The sequence below is a fragment of the Vulpes lagopus genome, chromosome 13 (genome assembly GCF_018345385.1).
Source record: "Vulpes lagopus strain Blue_001 chromosome 13, ASM1834538v1, whole genome shotgun sequence".
NCBI lineage: Eukaryota > Metazoa > Chordata > Mammalia > Carnivora > Canidae > Vulpes > Vulpes lagopus.
Window position 1 is genome coordinate 58938854 of NC_054836.1, and position 26633 is coordinate 58965486.

At 46.3% G+C, this 26633-nt stretch overlaps 3 protein-coding genes and 1 long non-coding RNA gene across 4 annotated transcripts in view; 2 read left to right on the top strand and 2 right to left on the bottom strand.

Moving 5' to 3' along the window:
• Window positions 1–8184, top strand: part of ING3 (inhibitor of growth family member 3) — a 29958-nt gene extending 21774 nt beyond the window's left edge. Inside the window, exons 11-12 of the mRNA XM_041728071.1 lie at window positions 3723–3761; window positions 5456–8184. Of these exons, the coding sequence (XP_041584005.1) occupies window positions 3723–3761; window positions 5456–5572 (156 nt within the window). The 3' untranslated portion in view covers window positions 5573–8184. The remainder of the gene's footprint in view (window positions 1–3722; window positions 3762–5455) is intronic.
• Window positions 8185–11254: 3070 nt separating this feature from the next.
• Window positions 11255–12087, bottom strand: LOC121474966. Its single transcript, XR_005983592.1, has 2 exons — window positions 12029–12087; window positions 11255–11656 (listed from the first exon to the last, which is right to left on the bottom strand). It is a non-coding gene; the product is annotated as an uncharacterized LOC121474966 (long non-coding RNA).
• Window positions 12088–12580: 493 nt separating this feature from the next.
• Window positions 12581–16651, bottom strand: LOC121474588 (translation initiation factor IF-2-like). The gene is made up of 5 exons (XM_041727515.1): window positions 16259–16651; window positions 14870–15834; window positions 14154–14369; window positions 13782–13984; window positions 12581–13033 (listed from the first exon to the last, which is right to left on the bottom strand). Exons 1-3 carry the CDS (start codon window positions 16649–16651, stop codon window positions 14330–14332), a joined length of 1398 nt encoding a protein of 465 aa, XP_041583449.1. The 3' UTR covers window positions 12581–13033; window positions 13782–13984; window positions 14154–14329.
• Window positions 16652–16816: 165 nt separating this feature from the next.
• CPED1 (cadherin like and PC-esterase domain containing 1) overlaps window positions 16817–26633 on the top strand; it is a 263284-nt gene continuing 253467 nt past the window's right edge. The window contains exon 1 of the mRNA XM_041727811.1: window positions 16817–17020. Coding sequence (XP_041583745.1) covers window positions 16817–17020 — 204 coding nt within the window. The remainder of the gene's footprint in view (window positions 17021–26633) is intronic.

Consider the following 26633-nt stretch of genomic DNA (forward strand, 5'->3'; position numbering starts at 1 on the left):
TCTCAGTATGTTCTTCATGTAACACTTTTTCACAGTCATGGGTACTGCACATCATTTTTCTTGAAGTAGTTTTTTTTTTTTTTTATCTTCTCACAGTTAAATGTTATACTGTATGTAACTTTTTAAGCCAATATTTAGGTACAGGTTTTATTTTTAGTGTTTTTGAAATTACAAATTATGGGACCCCTGGGTGGCTCAGCAGTTGAGCGTCTGCCTTCAGCTCAAGACGTGATCCTGGAGACCCGGGATCGAGTCCCACGTCAGGCTCCCTGCATGGAGCCTGCTTCTCCCTCTGCTGTGTCTCTGCCTGTCTCTCTCTGTCGGTCAGGAATAAGTAAATACAATGTTTAAAAAAAAAAAAGTTATGATTATATTATGGTAGGCATTTTTTTATGTAATCCATTTTATACACTAATTTCTAAGATAATCTTTTAGAAATTTTAGAAATAAAATTAAGTTAGAGTTTAATAAGTTCTTTATAGATCTTGGAAACTAGCCCTTTATCTGATATGTCATTTGCAAATATCCTCTCCCATTCTGTAGGTTGTCTTTCAGTTTTGTTGACTGTATCCTTTGCTGTGCAAAACCTTCTTATCTTGATGAAGTCCCAATAGTTCATTTTTGCTTTTGTTTCTTTTGCCTTCGTGGATGTATCTTGCAAGAAGTTACTGTGGCCGAGTTCGAAAAGGGTGTGGCCTGTGTTCTCTTCTAGGCTATTGATGGAATCTTGTCTCACGTTTAGATCTTTCATCCATTTTGAGTTTATCTTTGTGTATGGTGCAAGAGAGTGGTCCAGTTTCATTCTTCTGCATGTGGATGTCCAATTTTCCCAGCACCATCTATTGAAGAGACTGTCTTTCTTCCAGTGGATAGTCTTTCCTCCTTTATCGAATATTAGTTGACCATAAAGTTGAGGGCCCACTTCTGGGTTCCCTATTCTGTTCCATTGATCTATGTGTCTGTTTTTGTGCCAGTACCACACTGTCTTGATGACCACAGCTTTGTAGCACAACCTGAAATCTGGCATTGTGATGCTCCCAGCTATGGTTTTCTTTTTTAAAATTCCCCTGGCTATTCGGGGTCTTTTCTGATTCCACACAAATCTTGAAATAATTTGTTCTAACTCTCTGAAGAAAGTCCATGGTATTTTGATAGGGAGTGCATTAAACGTGTAAATTGCCCTGGGTAACATTGACATTTTCACAATATTAATTCTGCCAATCCATGATCATGGAATATTTTTCCATCTCTTTGTGTCTTCCTCAATTTCTTTCATAAGTGTTCTATAGTTTTTAGGGTATAGATCCTTTACCTCGTTGGTTAGGTTTATTCCTGGGTATCTTATGCTGTTGGGTGCAATTGTAAATGGGATCGACTCCTTAATTTCTCTTTCTTCAGTCTCATTGTTAGTGTATAGAAATGCCACTGATTTCTGGGCATTGATTTTGTATCCTGCCACACTGCCGAATTGCTGTATGAGTTCTAGCAATCTTGGGGTGGAGTGTTTGGGGTTTTCTATATACAGCATCATATCATCTGCAAAGAGGGAGAGTTTGACTTCTTCTTCTTTGCCAATTTGAATGCCTTTTATTTCTTTTTGTTGCCTTATTGCTGAGGCTAGGACTTCTAGTACTCTGTTGAATAGCAGTGGTGAGAGTGGTCATCCCTGTCTTGTTCCTGATCTTAGGGGAAAGGCTCTCAGTTTTTCCCCATTGAGAATGATATTTGCTGTGGGCTTTTCGTAAATGGCTTTTAAGATGCTGAGGAAAGTTCCCTCTATCCCAACACTCTGAAGGGTTTTGATCAGGAATGGATGCTGTATTTTGTCAAATGCTTTCTCTGCATCTAATGAGAGGATCATATGGTTCTTGGTTTTTCTCTTGCTGATATGATGAATCACATTGATTGTTTAACGAGTGTTGAACCAGCCTTGTGTCCCAGGGATAAATCCTACTTGGTCATGGTGAATAATTTTCTTAATGTGTTGTTAGATCCTATTGGCTAGTATCTTGTTGAGAATTTTTGCATCCATGTTCATCAGGGATATTGGTCTGTAATTCTCCTTTTTGGTGGGGTCTTTGTTTGGTTTCGGAATTAAGGTGATGCTGGCCTCATAGAACCAGTTTGGAAGTACTCCATCCCTTTCTATCTTTCCAAACAGCTTTAGTAGAATAGGTATGATTTCTTCTTTAAACGTTTGATAGAATTCCCCTGGGAAGCCATCTGGCCCTGGACTCTTGTGTCTTGGGAGGTTTTTGATGACTGCTTCAATTTCCTCCCTGGTTATTGGCCTGTTCAGGTTTTTTAAGTTAGAATGTTTGTTACAGACTGCCAAATTATCTTCTGAAGTTCATTACCAAAACCAAGTGAGCATGCTTGTTTCCTAAACCCTGTCCAATGATGGATACTATTTTGTATTAAAAACCACATACCAATTTGATAGTTTTTATGTCACATAATCATTTCAACTTATATTAGTAGTAAATTTGGACCCTTTTTTGACTTTTTATTTCCTCTTTTATGAATTGACTCAGTGGTGTGGGCTGAGTTTTCTATCATTTTTGTCTTGTATGTTATAAATACTTTGCTTGGTTTAGATGTTTTTTTGTTTTGTTTTTGATTCTGAAATTCCAGTTTTATGGAGTAATGACTGTCAGTCTTTTTCCTTATGAAGTCGGCCATGGGGTATATACTTAGGAAGACCTCCTTGCCTTTTTTTCCCCCTATAAATACATCTTGTATTTCTTCTCATTTGCAAATGATTTGTTTAGCTCTTGATACGCTTCAGTTTCTTTATGTTTAAATCTTTAATCCATTAATCCATCTAAAAAAACTTTAATCCATCACAGTTTATTGTGTTTCATGGTATAAGTTGGCAATCTAATTTTTGAGAATTTGCCATTTAAGAGTTGATTAGGTTTTCTACTATCACCCAACAAACATTTTTTTATATCAATTATTAAGAAAAGAAAATTCTTTAAGGATCCTGGTGGTAAAAATAGATTACCTGTAAAAGAACAAAATCAGATTCACCCGAGATTTCCCATTTATAACACTAAAAACTGGGTGAAATAAACTGTAGAGCTTTAAGGGAAAAACCTGAGTGCCTCCAAAGATTGTTAACCGGAGAAGTTGTTCATGTGTATAGACCCATATACAGATACTCTCCCTCGAGTGAGACTCAGATAGTATAACATCTAGTTCTAACCCTGTCTAAAACATTTTTCAGTCCATTGAGAAAATAACTCAAGAATTAGAAAGTTGTGTTCTAAAGTACTGGTGATGAACAGCCAAAAGAAAAATGAGAAAGGGCAGATAGTAAATTGATAATAAATTTAGAAGTTACAGCTGTTCCTGTAAAAATATAAATGAGCTCACAGGACCCAGGAAAAAGTTAAAACCTTGAGTAAGTAAGTAAGTAATCAAGAAACTAAAAGTCTTTAGGAAAGAAACCATCCACAAAGGTAATTTATCAAGGTTCTTTCAGATTTTCAAACAGAACATAATTTCTGTGTGTTTCCTCTGTGCCCCTGCCCCCAAAAAATCTTTTAATAAAAAGCTATAAATCTTTCTAAAAATCTTTGTTAAAAAGCTATATGTCCTATTTCTTAACGCAATTTTATATTCTCCTCTGTTTTCTAACAGTATCATAAGCAATTTGGTTTTAGAATTTAGATGCTTGTCGTATAGTCATAATAAATATTTACTTTTATTTTAACCAGGTATCCTATGGCGAGATGGTGGGATGTGATAACCAAGATGTAAGTATTAAACTTTTTAAATTAGGAATAAAAAAAATCACGGAGTATTATTACTTGAACATTCTCCTTACTTAGGGTGTCTCTCAGTTTAAGAAAACAGACTTGCAGTTACGTTAATTACATTATATTAATGCTAGAATATTTCTCTCCAAAACAGGATAGAGTCCCTTCATGTGTTCCCAATTTAACTTTTTTAAAGCCAGTTTTATGATTTCATGTGCGGATAATAAATCTCAAAAGGTGTTACGTGGTATGAAAATTAGAAACATCCTCCACCTGCTTTGCTAAGTAATACTGTGTTTACTGGAATCCAGTTCACTTATCACGGTGAGGAACTGGAATTTCACAACAGTACCTTGTGTCAGGAAGCCTGCTGCCGGGGGGACGAGGCGGGGGCGAGGGAGCGATGGAAAACGTTGAGGCCACAACTGATTTTCCTCCTACCAGTGTAGTGTTTCCTATCGTTCTCTGCAGCTGTGAGCCGATAAGAGCCACTTCTGATATAAAACTGAAAGAAAAGAATTCCTTTTTTTCTTTTAAGGAAGCTTAATTTTGGTTACATACATATCTTTATTGGATGCTGAGAATATTTCTTTCCAGTAATTTCACTCCCTCCTTACTTTTCTCAGACTTCCCCTTTGGTCATCTTTTCCTTGCAGAGGAGTAACAGAACCCTAAGTTCTAAAGAAGTCCTAGTCCATAATACCATAACCCTAAGGTTAATGATAACAGTTTAAAACTTTAAGACAATGTGAAGATTGAACAGGGTTGGCTTTGTACATTACTGTTCGTGCCTTCCTGACCTGACAGGGTCCCAGCACGTTCACGTAGATGGAGAAAGCCTGTCCTCCCACTTCCCCTTTACAATCACTTGTGGGCTGTCTGAGATGATTGTAGAACAGTATTGCCCAGTCGTTCCAAGAACACCATTGTAAACTCCTGGGGCAGTTAGTAAAAATGATGCATTTCTGTGAATATCCCAGCATAGTCTCTGATCTCTCTCATTCCCAGTTGTACTCTTCCGAGTGCTGAGATTTTCTGCGGAAGGTGTAGGACTGCCTAATAAGTTACAGAGTAGAATCCCTTTTTTTTTTTTAGAGAAGCAGGCTCCATGCAGGGAGCCTGATGTGGGACTCGATCCCGGGTCTCCAGGATCACACCCTGGGCCGAAGGCGGCGCTAAACTGCTGAGCCGCCCAGGCTGCCGTAGAATCCCTTTGCTCTGTGTATCTAGGAACAGATCTACCCAGACACGAAATCCAGGACATCCCTTTGTTTTTCATTGCAGCTAGCTTATTTTGCTTTTACAAGGGAGTGAATAAGGCCGAATGTTAAATAGAATCCGTAAAATGTGTTTACTTTTTTTGTGAGAGACCCATCTCACTGCTTGTCCTCGACTGTTGGTATCCACTCACTCTCCAGCTTAACGAGAATTAGTGAGTCTTCCTTCATTGCTTGGGATCATGGAAATAGTTTACATGAACCTCCGAGTTAATAAAGATGCATACGTTTTTCTGCCTCCAGTTCCTTATCTCTGAAACTTACCAGTTGTATTCAATGATCTATAAGTCAACTCCTAGATCTAAGAGTTCTGTTTCCTTGCATCTTATTGTTGATATCCAGTCTAGTGGGCATATTATACTCCCTAATCTCTGGAGATGTTGACAACTTTTGCTCTGCCGCTTTGCTTTCCAGTGCCCAATAGAATGGTTCCATTATGGATGTGTTGGGTTGACAGAAGCACCAAAAGGAAAATGGTACTGTCCACAGTGCACTGCTGCAATGAAGAGAAGAGGCAGTCGGCACAAATAAAGGTGGCCGTCTCCTTTGAGGAAGAGAATCTTCAACTAAACATTTTATATAGGACTTTAAAAAAAGAAGAGAAGGAAAGAAGACGCAATGCATTTCCAGGCAACCACTTCAAGGATTTACAAAGACAATCCTGTAAGATCTTGAACTTGAATTTTATGGGTTGTATTTTAATAATGTAAGTAAATTATTTATGCACTCCTGGTGTGCTATGAATATTATTCCAGTTAGCCTTGGATTATTTCAGTGGCCAACATATGCAGACATTTGTACTCCTCAACCATTTTCTCTCAAAGTAATGGGCATTCTATAATTTAGACTTCAGAGAATTCCAACGATGAAGATTTTAAGAAAAGTATTTTATATTCAACAGGTACGTTCTGCTGCATGTACTGTACTCCAGAGCTGTTATGTCACACTGTATATAAATGGTTGCAAAAAAAAAAAAAAAAAAAAAAAAAAGTCAGTGCTTCTAAAAAGAATTTAAGATAATGGTTTTTCAAATGCCTTTATAATAAGCTTTGTTTCTTTGTGAAACTAAATTCAGCAGGCTGAAGGAAATGGTTCATGTGATGAAGTGGGCTGGTGTCCTCTAGAGTACCTGGGTACATAAACAGAAACTCCTGTAGGTAAAAACGAATCTGTGCCATTAGTCTTTCTATGTTTCTGCATCCACATAGAGTGCAGTTCATGGGGGTGGGGGGGTGGGAAGGGGGGACCTGAAGGGGAAAGGGCGTTAAAGTGATACATTTTTATACCAAATGTGTTTATTTTTTTGTGCAAGTAATCCTTAAAATTGGAATTGTATTAGGTGTTAAAATAAAGTTTTTAAAAAATTACTTGTATTTATACTTTGCAGACTTAATAAGGGAAATTTCTTAATTCTAATTAACTTCCAGTTTTCATAATCTAAATAGGACAGAGGTCCAGGACACAGAATGCTGTGTCGTCTGTGATTTCTTTAACAGTGCTTGGATTTCACGACGTGAAAATAAGGGAAAGACCTTTTTAATGTAAATTTGAAACGTAAATGTATTTTTCTAGAACGTCTCCCGGACTTTTCCTTCATCTAAGGGACGTGAAAGACGTCTAATTACAGTAGATAAAATGAAAATAATGGTGACAGATGTTTTGACGTGAGGCAGTGTGGCCAGTTTAAGTAAAGAGACCTCCTGGATTGGAGCTTAAAAGTGCAGTTCTATTTTGGATACTTACTACATACTGGTATGACAGTTAGTTCACATTTTGAATCACTCTGGGCTTTATTAAACCAGGGTGATGCTGGCTGCAGGATGTCTGTAAAGCACTCCTAAGGTTTTATTCTATAGGTGCTATTAAAATTATAAATTTTGCATAGTGGAGGTTTTATTTCAGGTATACTATCAAGTCAGGTTGGTAGAGAAATCCTTAAAACTTTAGAAATACTTACTACATCGTTTCTTTTATGTTGAAACTTACTGGGTCCATTAGATTTCCGCTTTAATCAAAACCACTTATGAGCCTCTCAGAACTTATTCAGAAGACTATAAAATCTATGCAGTGCTACCCAGAGGGTATGGATGAGAGGGGGGCTTTCAGAGGTCTCTCCTAGCTTCACGAATCCTCAGTTCTGAGCTGTAGCAGACTGATTTTATAGCTGACAGCCCATGAAACCACGCTGGTTCATTTGTAGGGTGTTGATGATTCCGCAGTATCACGAGGATCACGATTCCGTAACACTCAGTATTCTCATGGAGATTTTTAGAAACCTTTAAGGAATAATATATAATGTAGCAAACAGTTCGTTTATTAGCATGTGGCCTGGAGATGCTCTGTGGTACTGTTTAACCTTCTAATTATATATAATGAATTTCCCAAATTCATTCATTTTCTAGGAATTGGTCAAAGGATAAAGCCTTATATGTACAGCCTTACTTGAAGAGAAAGTTCCTTCTCTGAGTCAGGAACATCCCTCTTTCCAGCTGCTGCAGCCCCTCTCAAGTGTGTGAATTCCACTACTTACCAAATCACTTAGAAAACATTTTGACAAAATTCAGCCTCAAATATCAACTATCTTATGAAGCATCTATAAAGAAGCAAGCCAAAATTGTGTTTAGTTGTTTAGTAATTGGTAAAACCTGTTAGTATCTGAGATATAGCCAAATATGGAACTACTTCCTCCTCAAAAAAAAAAATGTGGCCAACTATTAATATTCTTTGAGATATTTACACCAAGGGGTGAGATAAGCATTTTTGCTCTTAGAAAATACAAATTCAGGGGCACCTGGGTGGCTCAGTGGTTGAACCTCTGCCTTTGGCTCAGGTCCTGATCCTGGGATCCTGGGATCAAGTCCCATATCAGGCTCCTCGCAGGAAGCCTGCTTCTCCCTCTGTCTGTGTCTCTGTCTGTCTCTCATGAATGAATAATAAAATATTAGAAAAAAAAAAAAAAAGAAAGAAAATACGGATTCAGAATCTTTGTTGTGTAAAACTTGTGTAACAATTGGTGACACAAAAAAAAGTCCAAAATGTGGGTTCACAGTTTATAGGTGGTGAAAACTGAGGCCTTACTGCAATGGAGTGTACGTTAAAATGTTCATGGTGACACATTTGAAGCAATAAATGGCTTAATTAAATGCCTAAATGAAGCTGAGTGTTTGATAAACATACGGTCATTCTTGTAAAGGGCAGTTCATTTTTTTGCTCTTTTCTCCTTTTAAAGCAAATTCCACGCACTTCAGGCTTTTGACTGCATTTGGCCCGTGCCTCTGTCCTTCCATCTCAGAAATGGGCTTGTTGATCCCATTAATGAATCTTAGAAATACAAATGTCTGATACGCTCGGGCTGCGGGAGGTGAGGCGCTCGGTGTAGACATTGCACTGTTTTCCTTCAACTCCCATCTTGAAATCTTTAACGGGTGGGTCTTAAGAGTGAATATGCTCAGGAACCGTATTTTGATCGTCGTACAAACATTTTGCCCCTGGAGGTTGAGCACACACAGCCCACGGTATTTGGGTGTGGGCGTGGGGAGGACCCGCGTGCTAACAGGTAACTGCTGCACTCGGCAGGTGGGGGCGGCGATGGCAGCGGGAACACCCACACCCCGAGGCTTCCCCGGGGGGTTTCTTTTGAGCCGATGCCTAAAGGCACATGAAGTCAGGAAGGTTTTCCACGGCAAGATACTGTTTAAGGGCCACGTCCACCCCGGTAACTTAAGAGAACTCTGGGATGAGGGAGATGAAGGGTCAGCAAGCAAAGCCAGGAAACCGAGCGGGAGTCTATAACGAGTTTACACCGTGTCCCCGAATCCTTTGTTAAGGAGACCAGTGGGGCATCTACGTACTGTTGGCCGAACACGTTCAGATCGTTTTAAGTTTAATGAAACCAGAGCACTTTTCTTAATGTAGGGGTGACACAAGTCTATAACTTGGAAATTGCTCAAAAAAAATCCTACATTTAAGGTGGATCTTTCCTCCTCATTTTTTTAATAATAAATTTATTTTTTATTGGTGTTCAATTTGCCAACATACAGAATAACACCCAGTGCTCATCCCGTCAAGTGCCCCCCTCAGTGCCCATCACCCATTCACCCCCACCCCCGCCCTCCTCCCCTCCCACCACCCCTAGTTCGTTTCCCAGAGTTAGGAGTCTTCATGTTCTGTCTCCCTTTCTGATATTTCCTACCCATTTCTTCTCCCTTCCCTTCTATTCCCTTTCACTATTATTTATATTCCCCAAATGAATGAGACCATATTATGTTTGTCCTCATTTTCGAAACCATGAATCAGAATTGCCAACGAAGATTTGTTTCGTTTTGCTTTCCTCATTGAGATGGTAAAGTCTACGTCCCCCAGGCTGTGACTCCTGACACCCAGGATCTTAATATTCGTGATTTGATTCTGCTACAGAGAAATAAAGTTAAAAGTGTCATAAAGACGCACTGACTTCAGAATTGTTTTTGTTTTTTTGATTGAAGCATGACCAAGAAGAGGTATGCCTGCCCCTTTCCGGCCATTTCCATTTTCAGGTAGTAAGTACATATACTTTATACGTCAGTATTTAACTAATAAGTTATTAGGCATTATTAAAATGAAAAAAAAGTAATTTCTTAATAAATTCTTCAGGGCCATATAATCCAGTTTTTGGTTAATCCGGAGCCACCTTTTACTTTCTTTGCTATTGACAGAAGAGACCGTGGAAGAGCATTATAACCCTTCATTTCTCCACTGCTTATTAAAAACTTGGAAGCCAACGCGGGAAACAAGGGTGGAGCATGCATGTGCTTGTGTATGGGTCACTAATTCCCGTCCCCCTTTTCTGCCCACCTATGTTACTGAATAGAAATAGTTGTTCCTAGGAAAGCGTGTAACTGCTAGTCTTGAATGGTGAGCTAGCCGAAAACATTCACAAATTTAACATCACAAATTTAAGGAAAGACGGTGGTCGTATTTGAATTCTGTTTGCATTGTTAAATCTAATCCAGTAGAGGGACCCTCCATGCTAATACATTAAGGTAAGAACGGTTGTAATAGGGTACTACGTACCACGTTACTTTAAACAGCTGCCCTTTTGTTAAATGTAATATGAGAGTCCAGCCAGAGATATTTCTGAATAACCCTGAACATAAATAAATATGAGTTACTTGTTTGGAATTTTACTAATATCTTACTATTTTTACTAATATTATAACTAATAATTAGGTAGTAGGAAATCTTAGTGTGACCTCTCCCCAGTATTTCTCATTAGAACTTTTAAAAATTTGCGTTCGTATCCTGGAAGCGCTTACCTATTTATCTTTAATATGACAAATGGCTATTTTCTTGAATAGGTTTCACAAATGTGCCAAAAGGTGTGTCCATTTTACCAGCGCTTGACATTTATAAATGTTTGAAAAGGAGTCCAGTTTGTTGAAAACAACCAAAAATATAAGCTTCTATGTTAGAGGCCTTATGGTTTAGATAGAGGAGTCATCTTTTGAATTTATGTGGTATATATGTGACCGAGAACCCCACTGTATCGAGGAATGTGCCCTTCTGACCCACCTAGATTAGCTCAATGGTAACCAGCCTTCGCTGGAGTAGGAAGATAAAACCTACCTTCCTTCCATCCCCTATCAGACAACATCAGTCTTTCAGATAGTAAATTCAATGCTGTAAAGATTTCAAAATACCTCTCATTTTCTGAAAATAAGAATGGGTGATTGTAATTACATCTTACAAAAGAAACAAACTAAATTATGTGACTATCTTGAGACGATTTCTTGAATATATTATGGTTTCCATGGAATATTATATTGCAGGTTTATAGAGAAGACAGATGAGATTTGTAATTTAAAGGACATGATTTGATAGTATTTCATAACAAATGGAATCTCAATTTATTCATGTTTTATAAAATGATAGATAAAAGCAGGAATTCTCGCTCTACACCAAGGTATACGTTTGTGCCCTAAAAAAAGGTAAAATAAGTCGCGTAATTCATTGGATTAAATGTTTGCCAGTCTATCTGTGTACTTACCGATTGAAGCGATTATTTACCTTCCCTCCCTCCCTCCCTCCCTCCTTCCTTCCTTCCTTCTTTCTTTTCCGGAGTGTGCATTAATATGGGCATGTATATATGTATGTTTACATATATCTACATAGATGAATATATGGTCTTTTAGAAGATGCAAATCTTAAACGCACATTTGACAGGCCTAAAGGAAATTATATGGGCAAAGTTGGTTGCATTTATTGGAAGGAGTGGGATAATTACACATTCAGGAAGTAGGTAAAATCCCGATGTCATTGCCACCAGCCGCGCAGGTACACACGATTATTCTAACCTAAGTAACAATCAGGAAGCCACATATAAAAATTATGCAGTAACTATTCTTTGATTAAATTTCAGTTTTCCAACAGCACTACTGACATCTGTACTGGATGGTGGTTTGTTGTGGAGGGCTGCCCCGCGCCTGGTGGGACGTTTCGCAGCATCACTGGACAGCAGCAGCATCCCGGGGCCCGCAGGTTGTGACAGCCCAGAGTGTCTTTAGACATTGTCACATGTCTCCTGGGGGACAGGATTGCCCCTGCTGGGTTGCGTGTTGCCAAGATGTGAAATATTTCCTGTGGGAAAAATGGAAATAGTCTGGAATACATTTAACTCGATTATGTATAAACCTCCACAAACAGGAATTTCTTTTTTTTAAATTATTTTTTATTGGAGTTCAATTTGCCAACATATAGCATAACACCCAGTGCTCATCCCGTGAAGTGCCCCCCTCAGTGCCCATCACCCAGTCAGCCCCACCCCCCGCCCTCCTCCCCTTCCACCACCCCTAGTTCGTTTCCCAGAGTTAGGAGTCTCTCCTGTTCTGTCTCCCTCTCTGATATTTCCCACTCATTTTCCCTCCTTTCCCCTTTATTCCCTTTCACTATTTTTAATATTCCCCAAATGAATGAGACCATATAATGTTTGTCCTTCTCCGATTGACTTACTTCACTCAGCATCATACCCTCCAGTTCCATCCACGTCGAAGCACATGGTGGGTATTTGTTGTTCCTAATGGCTGAGGAATATCCCACTGTATACATAGACCACAGCTTCTCTATCCATCATCTGTCGATGGACACCGAGGCTCCTTCCACAGTTTGGCTATTGTGGACATTGCTGCTAGAAACATCGGGGTGCAGGTGTCCCGGCGTTTCATTGCATCTGAATCTTTGGGGTAAATCCCCAGCAGGGCAATTGCTGGGTCGTAGGGCAGGTCTATTTTTAACCCTTTGAGGAACCTCCACACAGTTTCCCAGAGTGGCTGCACCAGTTCACATTCCCACCAACAGTGCAGGAGGGTTCCCCTTTCTCCACATCCTCTCCAACATGTGTGGTTTCCTGCCTTGTTAATATTCCCCATTCTCACTGGGGTGAGGTGGGATCTCATTGTGGTTTTGATGTGATTTCCCTGATGGAAAAGGATGCGGAGCATTTCCTCATGTGCTTGTTGGCCATGTCCATGTCTTCCTCTGTGACATTTCTGTTCATGTCTTTTGCCCATTCCATGATGGGATTGTTTGTTGCTTTGCTGTTGAGTTTAATAAGTTCTTTATGGATCTTGGATCCTAGCCCTTGATCTGATACGTCATTTGCAACTATCTTCTCCCATCTGTAGGGTGTCTTTGACCAACAGGAATTTCTGACTCGTTTGCCGGAAGGCGCTACTAGATGCTGCGAGGATATGGTGATGAGTGAAATAGTTTGTGTCACAGAGCAGATGAGACTGTAGAAGGCTACAAGTACACTGTGTCACCAAAATACAGTACAGACTATGACACAGACCAGTAATCTTGGTTCTAGTGCAAGCAAATTCAGAGTGTTTACAACAGAAAGAAAGTGGTGAAAAGTAAGTAAAGCAACCGGCTGAGAACACCGGTCCCGTTTACAAGAGGCAGGGGCAAGTGTTGTCAGATGGGCCCTCGGGTGGTGGGCACGTTGGAGACGCTGACCTAGTGGGCAATTTAAAATGAAAAGCATCAAAAATAATAAAATAAAATAAAATAAAATAAAATAAAATAAAATAAAATAAAATAAAATAAAATAAAAAGCGTCTAGTTCAGGGGATTTGGTCTGTCTGGACTGTTGATTCATCTAGAAGAAACCTGAATCTAGTCTGAAAAATAAAATACATTGAGAAAATATCTTTTTCAAACAACACCCTCTCCCTACACCCCCACCCCGCTACTTCCTACCAGAAACCCCGAATGGAACACACTCGGAACGGAAGAGGGTATTTTGTGTTGGGGGAGCCTTGAGGGGGAAGAGCGTTCTGTTTGCGGCCACCCCTGAAATCACAGAGCTCTAGAAGGCGCGTCACTCTATCATCCCAGGTTGATGCTGCTTAAACACAGGCCCTGGAAACCGCAGTCATCTAGCAGAAGGGGCGCTCTGTGAGAGTACACGCACCCCGCAGTCAGTGTGACAGGTGCGGCCCGCAGGTGCGGAGTCGTTGGGCATGTCGCCCTCCCTGTCCCCGCACCGAGCAGCTTCCTCTGGCTTCACCGTTCCCTGGGCCCACGCCACGCCCCAGGCTCCTGCTTAGCCTGGGCTCCCGGCCGGCCGGGCGCAAACACCCGCTACCGTGGCCTCCACCCACCGCTCCCGCTCATCCCACTCTTGCTCTCCTTCTGCGCCCCAGCGCCTGCCCCCCACCTGCGTGCCAGGGGCTGGAGGAAAGGGAGCCCACCCAGTGCTCACGTTTACTTTGGAGGCTTCTGTGTTCCAGGAGGTCCGTTACCTGGTGAATCTCTGTTGGTGCGTGTGACCCCACTGCAGCCCAGCTCAGCCCCGGCGCCCAGAACACCACGGCCCGCGCCTTGAGCCTCCAGACATCGTGCCATCCCTCTGGCAGGCCACCAGCCCTTCAGAGAAGGCGTTAGTGACCTCATTTCACAAATCAGCTGTTTAAAGAAAGAGAAGGCCATGATACCTGCCGGACTGGGTCAACTCTAATATCCATGTTGGCTGCCATCCCTCAGGTATTTGGTGCTAAGGCCTCCTGCACCTTTTCTACCTCTTCCACCTCCCACTCCCTTCTCTCCCTTCTGCCGTTTTTATTTAACTACTTACGCCATCCTCTCCTACACCCTCTGACTTGGTGGTTGAACCAGGGAATTGGGGTTTTTCCAGCCGCCGCCGGTATCACTTCTAGAACATTCCTTCTGATTCCTGTTATTTAAAGTCTGGCTACAAAATTATCTGACCCTGTTCTTTTTTGCTTTTCCCGGCCGGAAGGCACTATGGTCTCAGCATCTTGTGTCTTGTGCTTCTTTTGTGTCTTGTACTCTAGAATTAAATGATACGTGAAAGTGACGCACCAGATTCCTCAATTCTGTTTTTCCACACTTTTTGCCTTAATAGAAACGCGTGTCCATTCCTTTTCTCCCAGGAAAGAACTTTATCTCACCTGATCTCATCCCTGCAGTGTAAAGATCTGGTAATTCCTGGGATCCCTCGAGTCACCCTGCATCCACTAGAGCTATACCGTCCCACGTCACTGTTGAGCTCTTTCTCCTAAAACTCCCCTGGCTTCTAAAAGTCAAGGGTCACTTCAGTTCTCTGTACTTCCTCGTGTGTCATGGGACTGAGGACTGTAAATCTGTACCGGAGGGGACACATGGGGGCTCTGGGGCCGATCCAACTGGAGTGGGACTACTTCTGCTGTAAAGCTTTAGTCAATCTGTTTTGTAAAGGAATTAAAGTCGTTTCCTGCAGGCCCGGGACTGCAGGTGCCCCTGTCCCGGCGTCCTGCTCCCAGGGCACCCCTAGGGGCCGCTCCATCTCACCCCAGAGAAGCGGCCGCCAAGCAGGACCTTCGGAGGGGATCTTGGGGAGGCGGACACGGAGGGAAGGTCACGGAGGGATGGTCCGCGGCGGGGACGGGGCACACAGCCTCGTGCCCAGGGCCTCTGAAGGCGCGCTCCGCTCCAGGGCCGCAGGGGGTCCCCAGGTCACAGGGCGGACGCTGCAAGGGCTGAGCTGCGAGGGCTGAGCTGCAAGGGCTGAGCTGCGAGGGCTGAGCTGCAAGGGCGGGCACTGCAAGGGCTGAGCTGCAAGGGCTGAGCTGCAAGGGCTGAGCTGCGAGGGCTGAGCTTCGAGGGCTGAGCTGCAAGGGCTGAGCTGCAAGGGCTGAGCTGCAAGGGCTGAGCTTCGAGGGCTGAGCTGCAAGGGCTGAGCTTCGAGGGCTGAGCTGCAAGGGCTGAGCTGCAAGGGCTGAGCTGCAAGGGCTGAGCTTCGAGGGCTGAGCTGCAAGGGCTGAGCTGCGAGGGCTGAGCTGCAAGGGCTGAGCTGCGAGGGTGGGCGCTACAAGGGCTGAGCTGCGAGGAGGGGACAGTCCGCGCTCAGGCCCGAGGAGCGGCCGCGGCGGCTCGCCCAGACCCGAGTGGGCGGGACACAGGGGCCTTGCGTCCAGCGGGTGCCAAGGACACTGGGCCACGCAGCGCCACACGTCGGACGCGTCGGTGAGACCCTGCGGCTCCCGGAGGGCAGCCACGTGCCCAGCGCGGCGGGAGACGTCGCCCCCCCCCCCACCCGGCTGCGGGCCCCGTGTGTCCGCGGGAGCCGGCTGGAGCCCCGCCACGCCCCGCCACGCCCCCGGCTCAGCCCCGCCCCGGGCTCCGGGCCCCGCCCCCGCACGTAGCCCCGCCCAGGCCCCGCCCCGGATCCCAGGCCCCGCCCCGGGTGCCAGGCTCCGCCCCTTCTCCCGCCCGGGCCTCGCCCGCGCCCCGGCGGTAGCCCCGCCCCCTGCTTCCTGGCCCCGCCCCAGCCCCGCCCCCGGCTCCGGGCCCCGCCCCTCCCTGGCCCCCGCGCTCCAGCCCCGTCCAGGACCCGCCCCGGCCCCGCCCCCCGGCCCCTGGGCCCGCCCCACCCCGACTCCGCCCCGCCCCGTCCCGCCGGCCGAGTCCCCGGCCCAGCTCCGGCCGCGCGGGGAGGGCCGAGGGCGGGGGCGGGGGCCGGGGGGGGGCGGGGGGCGGGGCCGGGCCGGGGTGGGGGGCGGGTCCTGGACGGGGCTGGAGCGCGGGGGTGGGAGCGCGGGGGCCGGGGGGCGGGGGAGCGGGCCCTGGGGACCCGGGGGCGGGGCCGGGGCGGGGCGGGGCGGGGCGTCCCCGGGAGCTGAGCCGCGGGCCGGCCGCTGGGTGTTCCGTGCCCGGGACTTCGGGTCCGCCGTCCCCTACTCGCGGAGTCGCGGAAACTTTTTTTCCGGCGAAAAGAATGAAAACCGAGTAAGGACCTGGCGGCCTGAGCGCGAGGCGGCGCGAGGCGGCCGGGGCCGCGCACCCACGGGGCCGGTGCTGTGGGCAGGCGGGAGCGCTCGGGGGCGGCCGCAGGGACGCGGCGGAGACACGCGGGGCCGAGCCCTGCGCCCGCGCCCTGCACCCGCGCCCCGCGCCCGCGCCCGCCGTGCATCCCGCCCGCACCCGCGCCCTGCGCCCGCCCGCAGCCGCGCCCCCGACCCGCGGCACCTGCCCGCCCCCGGCCCGGGGCGCCCCCTCGCCGGCCGGCCGCTCCCGGCGCGCATGGACCCGCTGTCCCCGGCCGCCGCCCCGGGGGCCCCGTGACCCCGGCATCGCCCCCGGAGAGCGCGCGAGCGGGGATGGCGCCGTCGTGACCGGGCCGCGCCGGAGGAGCACCGATGGGCGCCCGCGCTCGCCCCGCCGACGGCAGAGCGCCCCGGCCCCGGCCCCCGCCCCCGCCCCCGCCCCGGCCCCGGCCCCGGCGCGGCTGAGCGGGCCATGCCCTGCCGCCCGGGGGCGCCCTGCCGCCGGCGCTGCCCCCGGCCCTTCCTGCTGGGCCTGCTGGTGGCCGCCGGCCTCTGCTACCAGAGCCTCACGCTGCGACGGACCGGGAAGCCCCCGAGCGCGCCCCCGAGCGCGCCCCCCGAGCCCCCGGCGCGCAGGTGCTGGCCTCTCCCCGGGGACGCACGGGAGGTCAGGAAGGTAAGGGCCCGGCCCGCCCCGCCCCGCCCCGCCCCGCCCCGCCCCCAGGTCGGAAAGGGCCCGGGAGGGAGCCCCCGCTCCCCGCTCCCCGCTCCCCGCACGCGTCCCCGCCGCCCCGTGGGGTCCCCCGGCCCCGCTGGAGGATGCTGGATGATGCGCACCTTTGGGGTCGCTTGGGGTCGGGGCCCGGGTTAGGACCCTGGGAGGTCAGGCCCACTCAGACCTTGCTGCACCCTGAGCGTGTGCTGGGGGGACAGTGAGCAGGAGGGCCCAGGCCTGGCGGGCCCGGGGCAGCCCCCAGCCCCCTCCTGTGACCCGCTGCGCCCCTTGTTCCTCCGTGGGCAGATTGTCACAGCAGCGTCCTTACCCCTGAACCACCCAAAGGAGTAGTGTCCTTGCTTCCTCCCAAGCCGCACAGCTGCCTTCTGCGGGTCATACAGTTGGCCAGACCCCGGTCATCCTGTCCTTACACTATTCCAGGCAACTTCACTTAGCTGTGTGACGGGTTGGGAGGAACCCCAGACACACACACGTGCACACACACACACACACACACACACAACCGCACAGGATTTCTGATTTAATCTACCGCTCTGGTTCGTGCCTGTCAGTGACCTCTCCGGATGACCTTTCCAATGACCCAGCCTAAAACAGAAAGAGGGAAAAGAAAAGCACACAGGCAAACCTGCGTGGTAGCAGAGCTGCTGGCGTCTACACTCCACCAAGGGGTCCCGCAGGTTAGTGCAGGAAGCTGTTGGCCCCGTCTGGTCCCTGCAGCAGAGTCAGGTAGAGCCTGTGACTGTGGTCGCTGTGCGGAGCCGCGTGTCCATCACTGCCAATGCCTCCAGCACCACGGCCATCGTGTTTCAAAAACTGCTTCATGCACGTCCCCTCCAGCCTCGTGAGCCCGTGAGGGAGACGGGGTAGGCACGGTTGTCGGTTGTCATCGCTGCGTAGGGGACGGCCATTGAGGCAGGCCACCCGGCCAGCAGGGAGCCCTGGTCCCCACCGGGTTCCTACCACTGCACTGGGGCTGAAATCAAAGCAAATTCAAAGCCCTAGTAACAGTCAGTGAAGAAACCACAATAGGAAGAACTTGTTGAAATACAATATAATACATTAGAACAACAACAAAAAAAGTCTAAAAACCTTTGAGTGAGTGACTTAGTTTATCCACCGTGTCAAGAAACATGGCAAAGAATAGCAGATAATATAACCAGAAACACTTCCAGATGAATCTCCAATTGCAAGTGTGAATCAGTTATGAAATGTTCTAAAGTCACTGGAGAATTTGTATTTTTTCTTCATTTGTGCTAGCATTGATTTTTGTTTGCCTTTTTTGAATACATCAAATCTCTAATGGGTATAAACTGTGACTTTGAAAGTCACGTCTTGTTTCTATCCAGTATTAATAGATACAGTTTCTTTAAAAATAGTCAAAATGATTTTGCTCTTTTTTTTTTTTGAGATGGTTTTGCTCTTTAAATACCTAAAATTTGTGTAAAGAATTTTTGACAAAAAGGTTTTTATTCATTACCTTACAGCTCTTCTTACTCCCTGCTTGACTTTACGTGACTCCTGTTTTTGTCTGTAACACAGGCATATGTTAACTGTTATTTGTAGGCTGTCGCAGAAAATTCCATTTCAGCTTTGGATCTCCTGCTACTTACAAACCATCTGAAACTTATTGGCTGCTTGTGTAAAACATTCACTCTAGAATTTTCTTTGCAAAAAAATGCCAGCCACATGATCTTTTCCCCCAAATTATTCACAGTCTTAAATATCTTAATCATAAGCAAGATTCCAAGTTCACAATTATAATTCAGAATGGATATAAAAAGTCAATTTCCAAACATTTGCCATGTATATCTATTTTTAACTAGCTTGTGTCAGCCATTGGTTTAGAGCCAGTTTTTCTAGAGATAGAAAGGAAACTAGAAGGAGTCATGTGGAAGTTAGTTAAAACCAGATATAACTTAGTTCTCCTTGTCATGTATGTTCAAAAAAGAAAAAAGAATCAAATAATAATCCAGTTTTGAAGATTAACTATTCTGTAAGATAGCCAAAGTGAGGAAACAGATGTTTTGGGGATCAATAGATACATCAGTCTCAAAAAGAGCTACCTTATGAAGTTCTTTTTGGAAAACCACTGATGAGATGCTTATGTAGATTTTTCTCAACGCTAAACTATAGCTTTTATGGAAAAGGCATTGTTTGTATCTAGAAATTCTAGGTTTTGGTATTACTTTTAAAATGTTCATTTTTCCACGGCTTTTTTAGTGATTTTTTAAAGTTGCTTAAAGTAGCTGGTTGTGACCTAAGGTTCGCAGGTTCCAGGAAGTATTTGGATTTATAAGTACCAAACTCAGGCATGTCGCACAAAATATTGTGTATGTGCATATGCACGTTTGTCTGGGAGGAATCCTGGTCCCCTGCATACAGTCAGACCTAAAGACATACCAGGAAACAAAAATGCTTAAAAAGCAATGCATTTAAACTTAAATTGCTCCTTCAGGAAGTACACATTGGGTGCAGATTTATAAGTCTGAAAAAAAGGAAGAGAAAATCTTAACGAAAGAATCCCTGAGAGGAGGCTTGCAAAAGGGTTTCGGGGACTGCTGAAGTGTCTACAGGGATAAACATCCAGAAACTAAAATCCACTCCCAGAGTCTTGGATCCCAGGTTTCACACTTTGGTGAATCAGCAGCCAGGCCTGCCCCCACCCACCCCCGGGCCTCGGTCCGGCCCGATCGCCCTCCAGCAGCGCGCAGGGGGCTTCTGTGGCGCCCAGGCCCGAGGCCCGGAGGCCTGCGCCCTGCGGTTCGCCCCCTGACTCTGTTTCCCCGCAGACCCGAGTCACGCCCTGGTATAGCCAACTTTCCACAGTTAGGGAGTGCTCTCCCTCTTCCGGCCAAATTTTAATTCTTTTTTCCATTTGAACTTTCCAAAGGACCTTGCTGAGCAGCTGCACTTTGGTCATTTCTTCCGGGTTTGCTCCCAGCATCACTTGTTTGGGTTTGGCCGGTGACCTGCCATGTGTTAAAGCCATTTCGCTTGAACGTGCACACTGAGGACAGTTTCACACTGAGGACAGTCCGTTTGCACGGAGGCAGACTTGTTTGTTTTGCTGGGATCCAAGCCTTGACCCCTCACAGCATGGGAAGCCCCGTCTCCACAGGCCGTGGGCCAAATGTGCTGGTGCGCATCTGGGGGCATCTGCTCCTGCCCGGGAACTCAGCGTGTGGAGAACGGGGCCACCCCACCGCCCCCCCGGGGCTCCCCAAGGAGCTGCGGCTCCCTGTGCCTTGCCGTCCTCCCCTTCTGCGGGCCTCTCCCGTGCGCGGTGACTCGTCTACACCCGCCCCCAGCCTGGGCGGACGGCCGTGCTCCTCGTGCTCCTCGTGCTCCTCGTGCTCCTCGGCAAACAGCCGGTGCTCTCCCGCAGCCTGCCCTGGTTGGCTTGGTTTGTGGCTCTAATGACGCACGAGATATTTACCATCGGAGAGTTCCTAAAAGGTTGCTTGAGTAGCCCCAGGTTTTCTCGAGACGGAAGCTGAGGCAAGACTTTATTGGAGGCTGCAGTCGCAGGGATGCAAGAGTGGGGGGGGGGGAGAGGGGGAACAAACGGGTGCGTTTAGGGGAGACACGCCCAGGGAGGCTGGTACAGGCCGGTCATTGCGGGGAGGGGGCAGCACGGGCCACCGATCTGTCTCCTGGTCTGCCCTTCTTCTCTCTTCCATTGCTCAGAGTTGTCCTGTGCCACGGCCAGGTGGCGTTACCTGGACTGTCGAGGTGGCCCCTGCGGAAGGCGGCCTCAGTGGGTGCAGGCCCGCTGGGCCAAAGGTGGGCCCTCCTTTCCGGTCCTCATTGTGCCTGGGGACCCCCGGTCCGTGGTGGCCACGGGGGGAGACATGGTGTCCGTGGCTTGCCACAACCATGGCATGCGCGACGGCCGCCGGAGGGAGGGTACGTGAGGAGGGCGACGTGCTGTCTGACGCGGTGGTCGTGCTAAGTTTGCCTCCTAAAAGCCCCGGCAGATGCTGCAATGCGCTCTGGCTCTTGGGAAATGGCTCCACTCCCTTTCAGGCAAGTGTTAGGGACCAGCTCCCCGGGAGCTCTCCGACCGGAGAACGCGCCCTGACTTCATCTTCACCCTTTGTCCCCCTGGCCCAGTTGGTTCCTCCGTTCTCCCGTCCGCTTCCTCCTCAGCGGCTGTCTGCTGAGCGGGTTGTGCTAAGCACCACGGGGCACCGTGACACGCAAGGGAAAGGCTCGTGACAAGTAGCTAAAGGACCACGGGCGAGCCCGTAGCTCTAATAAGCGTTTTGGAAGATGAGCAGCAGTTGGAAAGGGCGGAGAAAGAGGCAGAAAATGCCACGTTCACGAAGAGGGAATTAAATGGCCCGATAGGTCTGGAGGATTCAAAGTATTTGCTGTGTGAGTGTGAGTGTGAGTGTGAGTGTGAGTGTGAGTGTGTGTGTGTGTGTGATGTGTTGGGGAGCAGCGCAGGGAGGCCTACACGTGGCGTGGACAGTTCAGCAGGGTCTAATGTGGAAGTGTGGGCGTGATATCCTATCCCGAAGGCGACAGGGAAGCCCTGAAGAGTGGTACGCAAAAAGCGGCACACACAGGTTTATGTCATAGAGAACATTCCAGAAGACATACTGCAGAATGGACTTGGGGGGTGGGCGAGCGGGTGGACCTGAAGTAGGGCGTCCGGGCGCAAGGCTGTTTCCCGAGGCCTCTTCCCCGCCCAGACTTACTTTCCTCTCGTGTTCTCGAACGCCGTCTTTCAACTTTTTCCAGAACCTTCCAGTTGCTCCCTCGTAGGGCAGGCTTGCTAGTGCAGACCCTTCCCCTGGCCCATGCCTTCTGCGGGGCCGCGTACTCATCAGTGACCACAAGGAGCTCCCTTCGCAGGGGACAATCCGCCTGACCCGGGGCCCCCCCTCGCGCTCTCCTTTCCCTCAGAGAAGCTGTGGCTGCGTCTCTTTGGACTTACTTCCCGGTCACCCCTGCCCAGGGGTGACCTTCTCCCTTTGCCTTGGGCTCTTCCACCGAAACTGCTCTTCAGCGACCCCTTCCTTGTCTATCAGGTGAAGTGATTGATTTTCGGTCCACATCCTTCTGCTCTGCAGCGTCCGACACAATTGGTCAACGACCCTCGGAATGTTGAATTCCGCGACACAGCGACATTACTCTCTGACGTCTGCCAATAACTGCTCGCCTCCTTTCAGGGTGCATTTCCTCTGACGCTAAAAGTAGACATTGCCAAATTGAGTGTCGTCGGGCCTTCGGTGGTCTGGGTTTATACTTTCCCTTGGTGATCACATCAACTTTGCATTCCGTTTACTTTCAGCCTGTATAGACAGAAGACCTGTTAGGTGTATGTCTAGCTTGGATCTCACTCTTCAGCCCCCAGATGGGCATCTCCAATTTCTTGCTGTCTTCTATTGAGGAGTAATAAGGACTATGAAAACTCAAATATTTTCCTTTCAAAATTTCCACGCCCAAATCCATGGCTCCGCTTGACCTATTTCCATGAAGAGGACTCCCCCGCTCCCCATTCTCCTGAGTGAACAGGTTTTAACCCCTGGAGTTATATTTGATGCTACTTGCTCTTTCCCTCCGTCTTGCCCCCATGGCCAGCTCCAAATTAGAAAGGCCACCACACTTTCCAGGCCTCTTCTTTTTCTCTTTTTAATTGTTACCTTTTTAAAAAAAATTTTTTAATTGTGGTAACAAATACAAAATACAAGATTTGTCCTTTTCATCAATTTGAAGTGTTCGACTAGTACACTAGTTGTACTAGTTATATTTGTACTGTTGCGTACAGGCCACAACATTCCTGCCTTGTCCACAGCCCTTTTCCAGAACCATTTGTTTCAACCCAACTCAGCTCATATGTCGTTTCCCAGTGTGTTCTGCATGCCCCTGGCTTCTGGTTTATACAGTCCTGACTTCTGGTTTCTCTCTGCGACCATGATGCTCATTTGGCCCTTTATTATGCTTAAGTAATTTTAGTTATCACCTTAGAACAAGCCTATATGACTGGTTTAAAGTGGGTTTTCTCCCAAATCCCCCAAATGAACCCAGATAATAACTAATTAATATTCCAGATTTTTAGAGTTTACCTTCATGATCTTGATGCTGTGTCCTCATTGCCACTAACCTAGACGATTTTCAGGGGCGTAACCAGTTCCTCTTCAACCTACTGCACGTTCTAAGCCATCTACATACAACTCTTATGTTCTGTCTCCTACATGGGCTGTGGTAGTTGTTATACTGAACCCACTGAATCGAATAGAATCCATCCCTCTCCTGCCAAGTATGTTCCAACAACTTTTCCGGCCTAACGTCCCACTCTGCCTTTATTTGTGATCCTAATGCCAGCTGTACCCTTGTTTCCAAATGCCACCTCACCACCTTTGCCTGGAGTCCCCTCCCGTAAGTCTATCCAAATCGATACCTCTAAGACATCTTTACAGACATTCTTAGAGCGTTCTGGAATCTGGAATTCCACTCTCTCTGGGTGGCGGCAGACCTCATCTCCATGACTTGATGTGTGCCTAAGCATCCCTAATAAGACTTGTTTTTCATTGTAATTATTTAGAAATGAAGAAACACGTGAATGTAGAACTAGAATTAGAAATAAGTTGAAGATGATCTGGTTCAAGACTTATTTTATAAGTGAGAAAAAATGAAGCTGATGGAAAGGAAGTCCCTTTGAGAGTGACTAATGGAGTTGATAATGATGATAAGATTAGACTAAGACCTCAGTTTTTTTTAGCTGTCTCTGTTCTATTTCCCCTACTATCTCTATTCTATTTCCGTTTACTCCATTCTATTTCCATATACTAAGTCCATTCTACTTTCATATACTCTCCATTCTATTTCCATATATTCTCTATTTTATTTTCATGTACTATATCCATTCTATTTCCATATACTATCTCCATTCTATTTCCATGTACTATCTCCATTCTGTTTCCATATATTCTCTATTCTATTTCCATATACTATCTCCATTCTATTTCTGTATACTAAGTCCATTCAACGTTCATATACTCTCCATTCTATTTCCGCATATTCTCTATTTCCATGTACTATATCCATTCTATTTCCATATACTTTCTCCTTTCTATTTCCATATACTATATCCATTCTGTTTCCATATGCCGTCTCCATTCTATTTCCATATACTCTGTCCATTCTATTCACTGTACTATCTCCATTCTATTTCCATATACTAAGTCCATTCTACTTTCATATACTCTCCATTCTATTTCCGTATATTCTCTATTCTGTTTCCATGTACTATATCCACTCTAATTCCGTATACTAAGTCCATTCTACTTTCATATACTCTCCATTCTATTTTCATATACTGTCTCCATTCATTGGCATTATGGATTGAATTGCATCCCCCTCAAAAAAGATATGTTGAAATCCTAACTCCAGTACCTCAGCATGTGACTTTACTTAGAAATATGGTTATCATAGATGTACTTAGTCAATATGAGGTTCACACCTGAGTACCGTGGGCCCCTAATCCAATATGACTGGCATTATAAGAAGACAGTCAAATGAAGACAGAGACACACAGGATGCACTGCGCTTAACGATGAAGACAGAGTTTGGAGTATGCAGCTGCAAGCCAGGGAACCCCAAAGATTCCTGGCAAACCACCAGAAGCTAGAAAGAGGCAAGGTAGAAGTCCGCTACAGTTTTCAGAGGGAGCACCCCACTGCTGGCCCCTGGGGTTCAGGTACCTAGCCTCTAGAATTGTGGGGCAATACATTTCTGTTATTGTAAGCCACCCTTTTGTGGTACTTTGTTGTGACATCCCTAGGAAACTAATAAAATTGGGGAAGCGGAGTAGTTCAGCTCATGAGCTCTGGAGTCAGATTAAAAACACTTGTTACCTTGCTACCTTGGACACACTTCTTGATCTCTTTCGGATTTCATCTTCTCACCTCGAAATGGATATATTTTCACCTACCTTACAAGGCTAACATGAGGCTTACATGAGATAAGTCTTGTGAAGCACTTAAAGTGGCTGACATATAGAAAGGGCTCAATAAATATTAACTATTATATAATTTCCTTGAGGACTTACTCATCCTCCCGACCCCTACAGACCCTAGCATGGGACCTTCACAAAGTAGGTGAGCAATAAATAATTGCTGCAGGGAACATGAGGAGCTGGGTAAGGAGCATCTGAGTTGAAAGCCTTGTTGCGTTTGTCTCCCTGCCTCTAAGCTGTTGTGTTTTCACTAATGAACCTTGAGAATCAAAACAAAACTTGGGGAAGCTGCTGTGTCGATCGAGTCAGGCTTGCTTATCTGTAGGCAAGGTCTTCGGTTTGGGCTGAATCTTGTTTTCTTTTCTTTTTTTTTTTTTTAAATTTCAGATGCTGGGATTAATTTTATGCTATAGTTAAGGATGTGGAGGGATGAGTTGGATGGGGAGTAGGTAGAGGAAAGAGGTTAAGATTTTAGACTCTGCACAATTATATTTGTTTATTGTTTTTCTCCCTACACATAATTTAAGTTCCTTAAGAGCAAGTACTTGATTTAACTTGTTTACTGCTCCTGACCCTAGTGTCAAAACAGTCTCTGACACGTAGTTGAGCCCTGAATAAATATCTAGTCAATGAATGAATGAATGAATGAATGAATCATGACTTTGGAGATCAGAGAAAGTCTACTTTAAAGCAAAGATGAAAAATGAGAGGAAGTCCTCCTTCCTTTTCTTTTTTATTTTTGTTGAGCTCTCAGACCCTGAACCCCATCTTTTTCTTCTACCAGTATCCCTTGAACCCCTTTCTATACCATCTCTTCTTATACTTGGGGCTAATGCTAATTGTCTGCCATTTTACTACATTGAATCTGCTTCAGTTATCATTCATTTCTCCTGTTCTCTTCAGTTCATTTGTCTCATTGGGATCTTTATCCTGTAAGAGATCTCAAGTATCTACCACATTTAAGGAAGAAGGAGGGGGTGGCCTACATGGCTCAGTTAGTTAAGCGGCTGACTCTTGATCTCAGCTCAGGTCATGATCTCAGGGTTATGGGATCGAGCCCCATGTTGGGCTCTGTACTCAGCGTGGAGACTACTTGTCCCTCTCCCTCTGCTCCTCCCTCTGCTTGTGTGTGCTCTCTCTCTCTCTTATAAATAAAATACTTTAAAAAGAAGAAGAAGGAGGATGAGGAGGGAAAGGGGGAGGAGGAGAAGGAGAACATCCTTTCCCAGCCAGTGTGGCTTTCTAACCACTTCCCATCTCTCTTGGCTTCTCAGTCACCACCATCTTACCTCTCTTCCTATGAAGCAATTCCCATTTTTTTTTTTTTTAAAAATTAATTCTACTAAAAATCGAGCTTTTCCTTTTATGTGTTTTTATATGTTCACCATATTTGAAGATAAACATTTAGAGAGTATGCTAATGGTAAACTAAATCTGGGGCCTATGCACAGGAGGCTCTCAGGAGATGATGTAAGCATGCTAACAGGTATGTGACTTCCATAGAATTATTTGGGCTGCCCAATGAGCGTTTAACGCCTGTGGATTTCTTTGAGATAGTTGATTAGAGCTATGCTAGATTTTTATAATG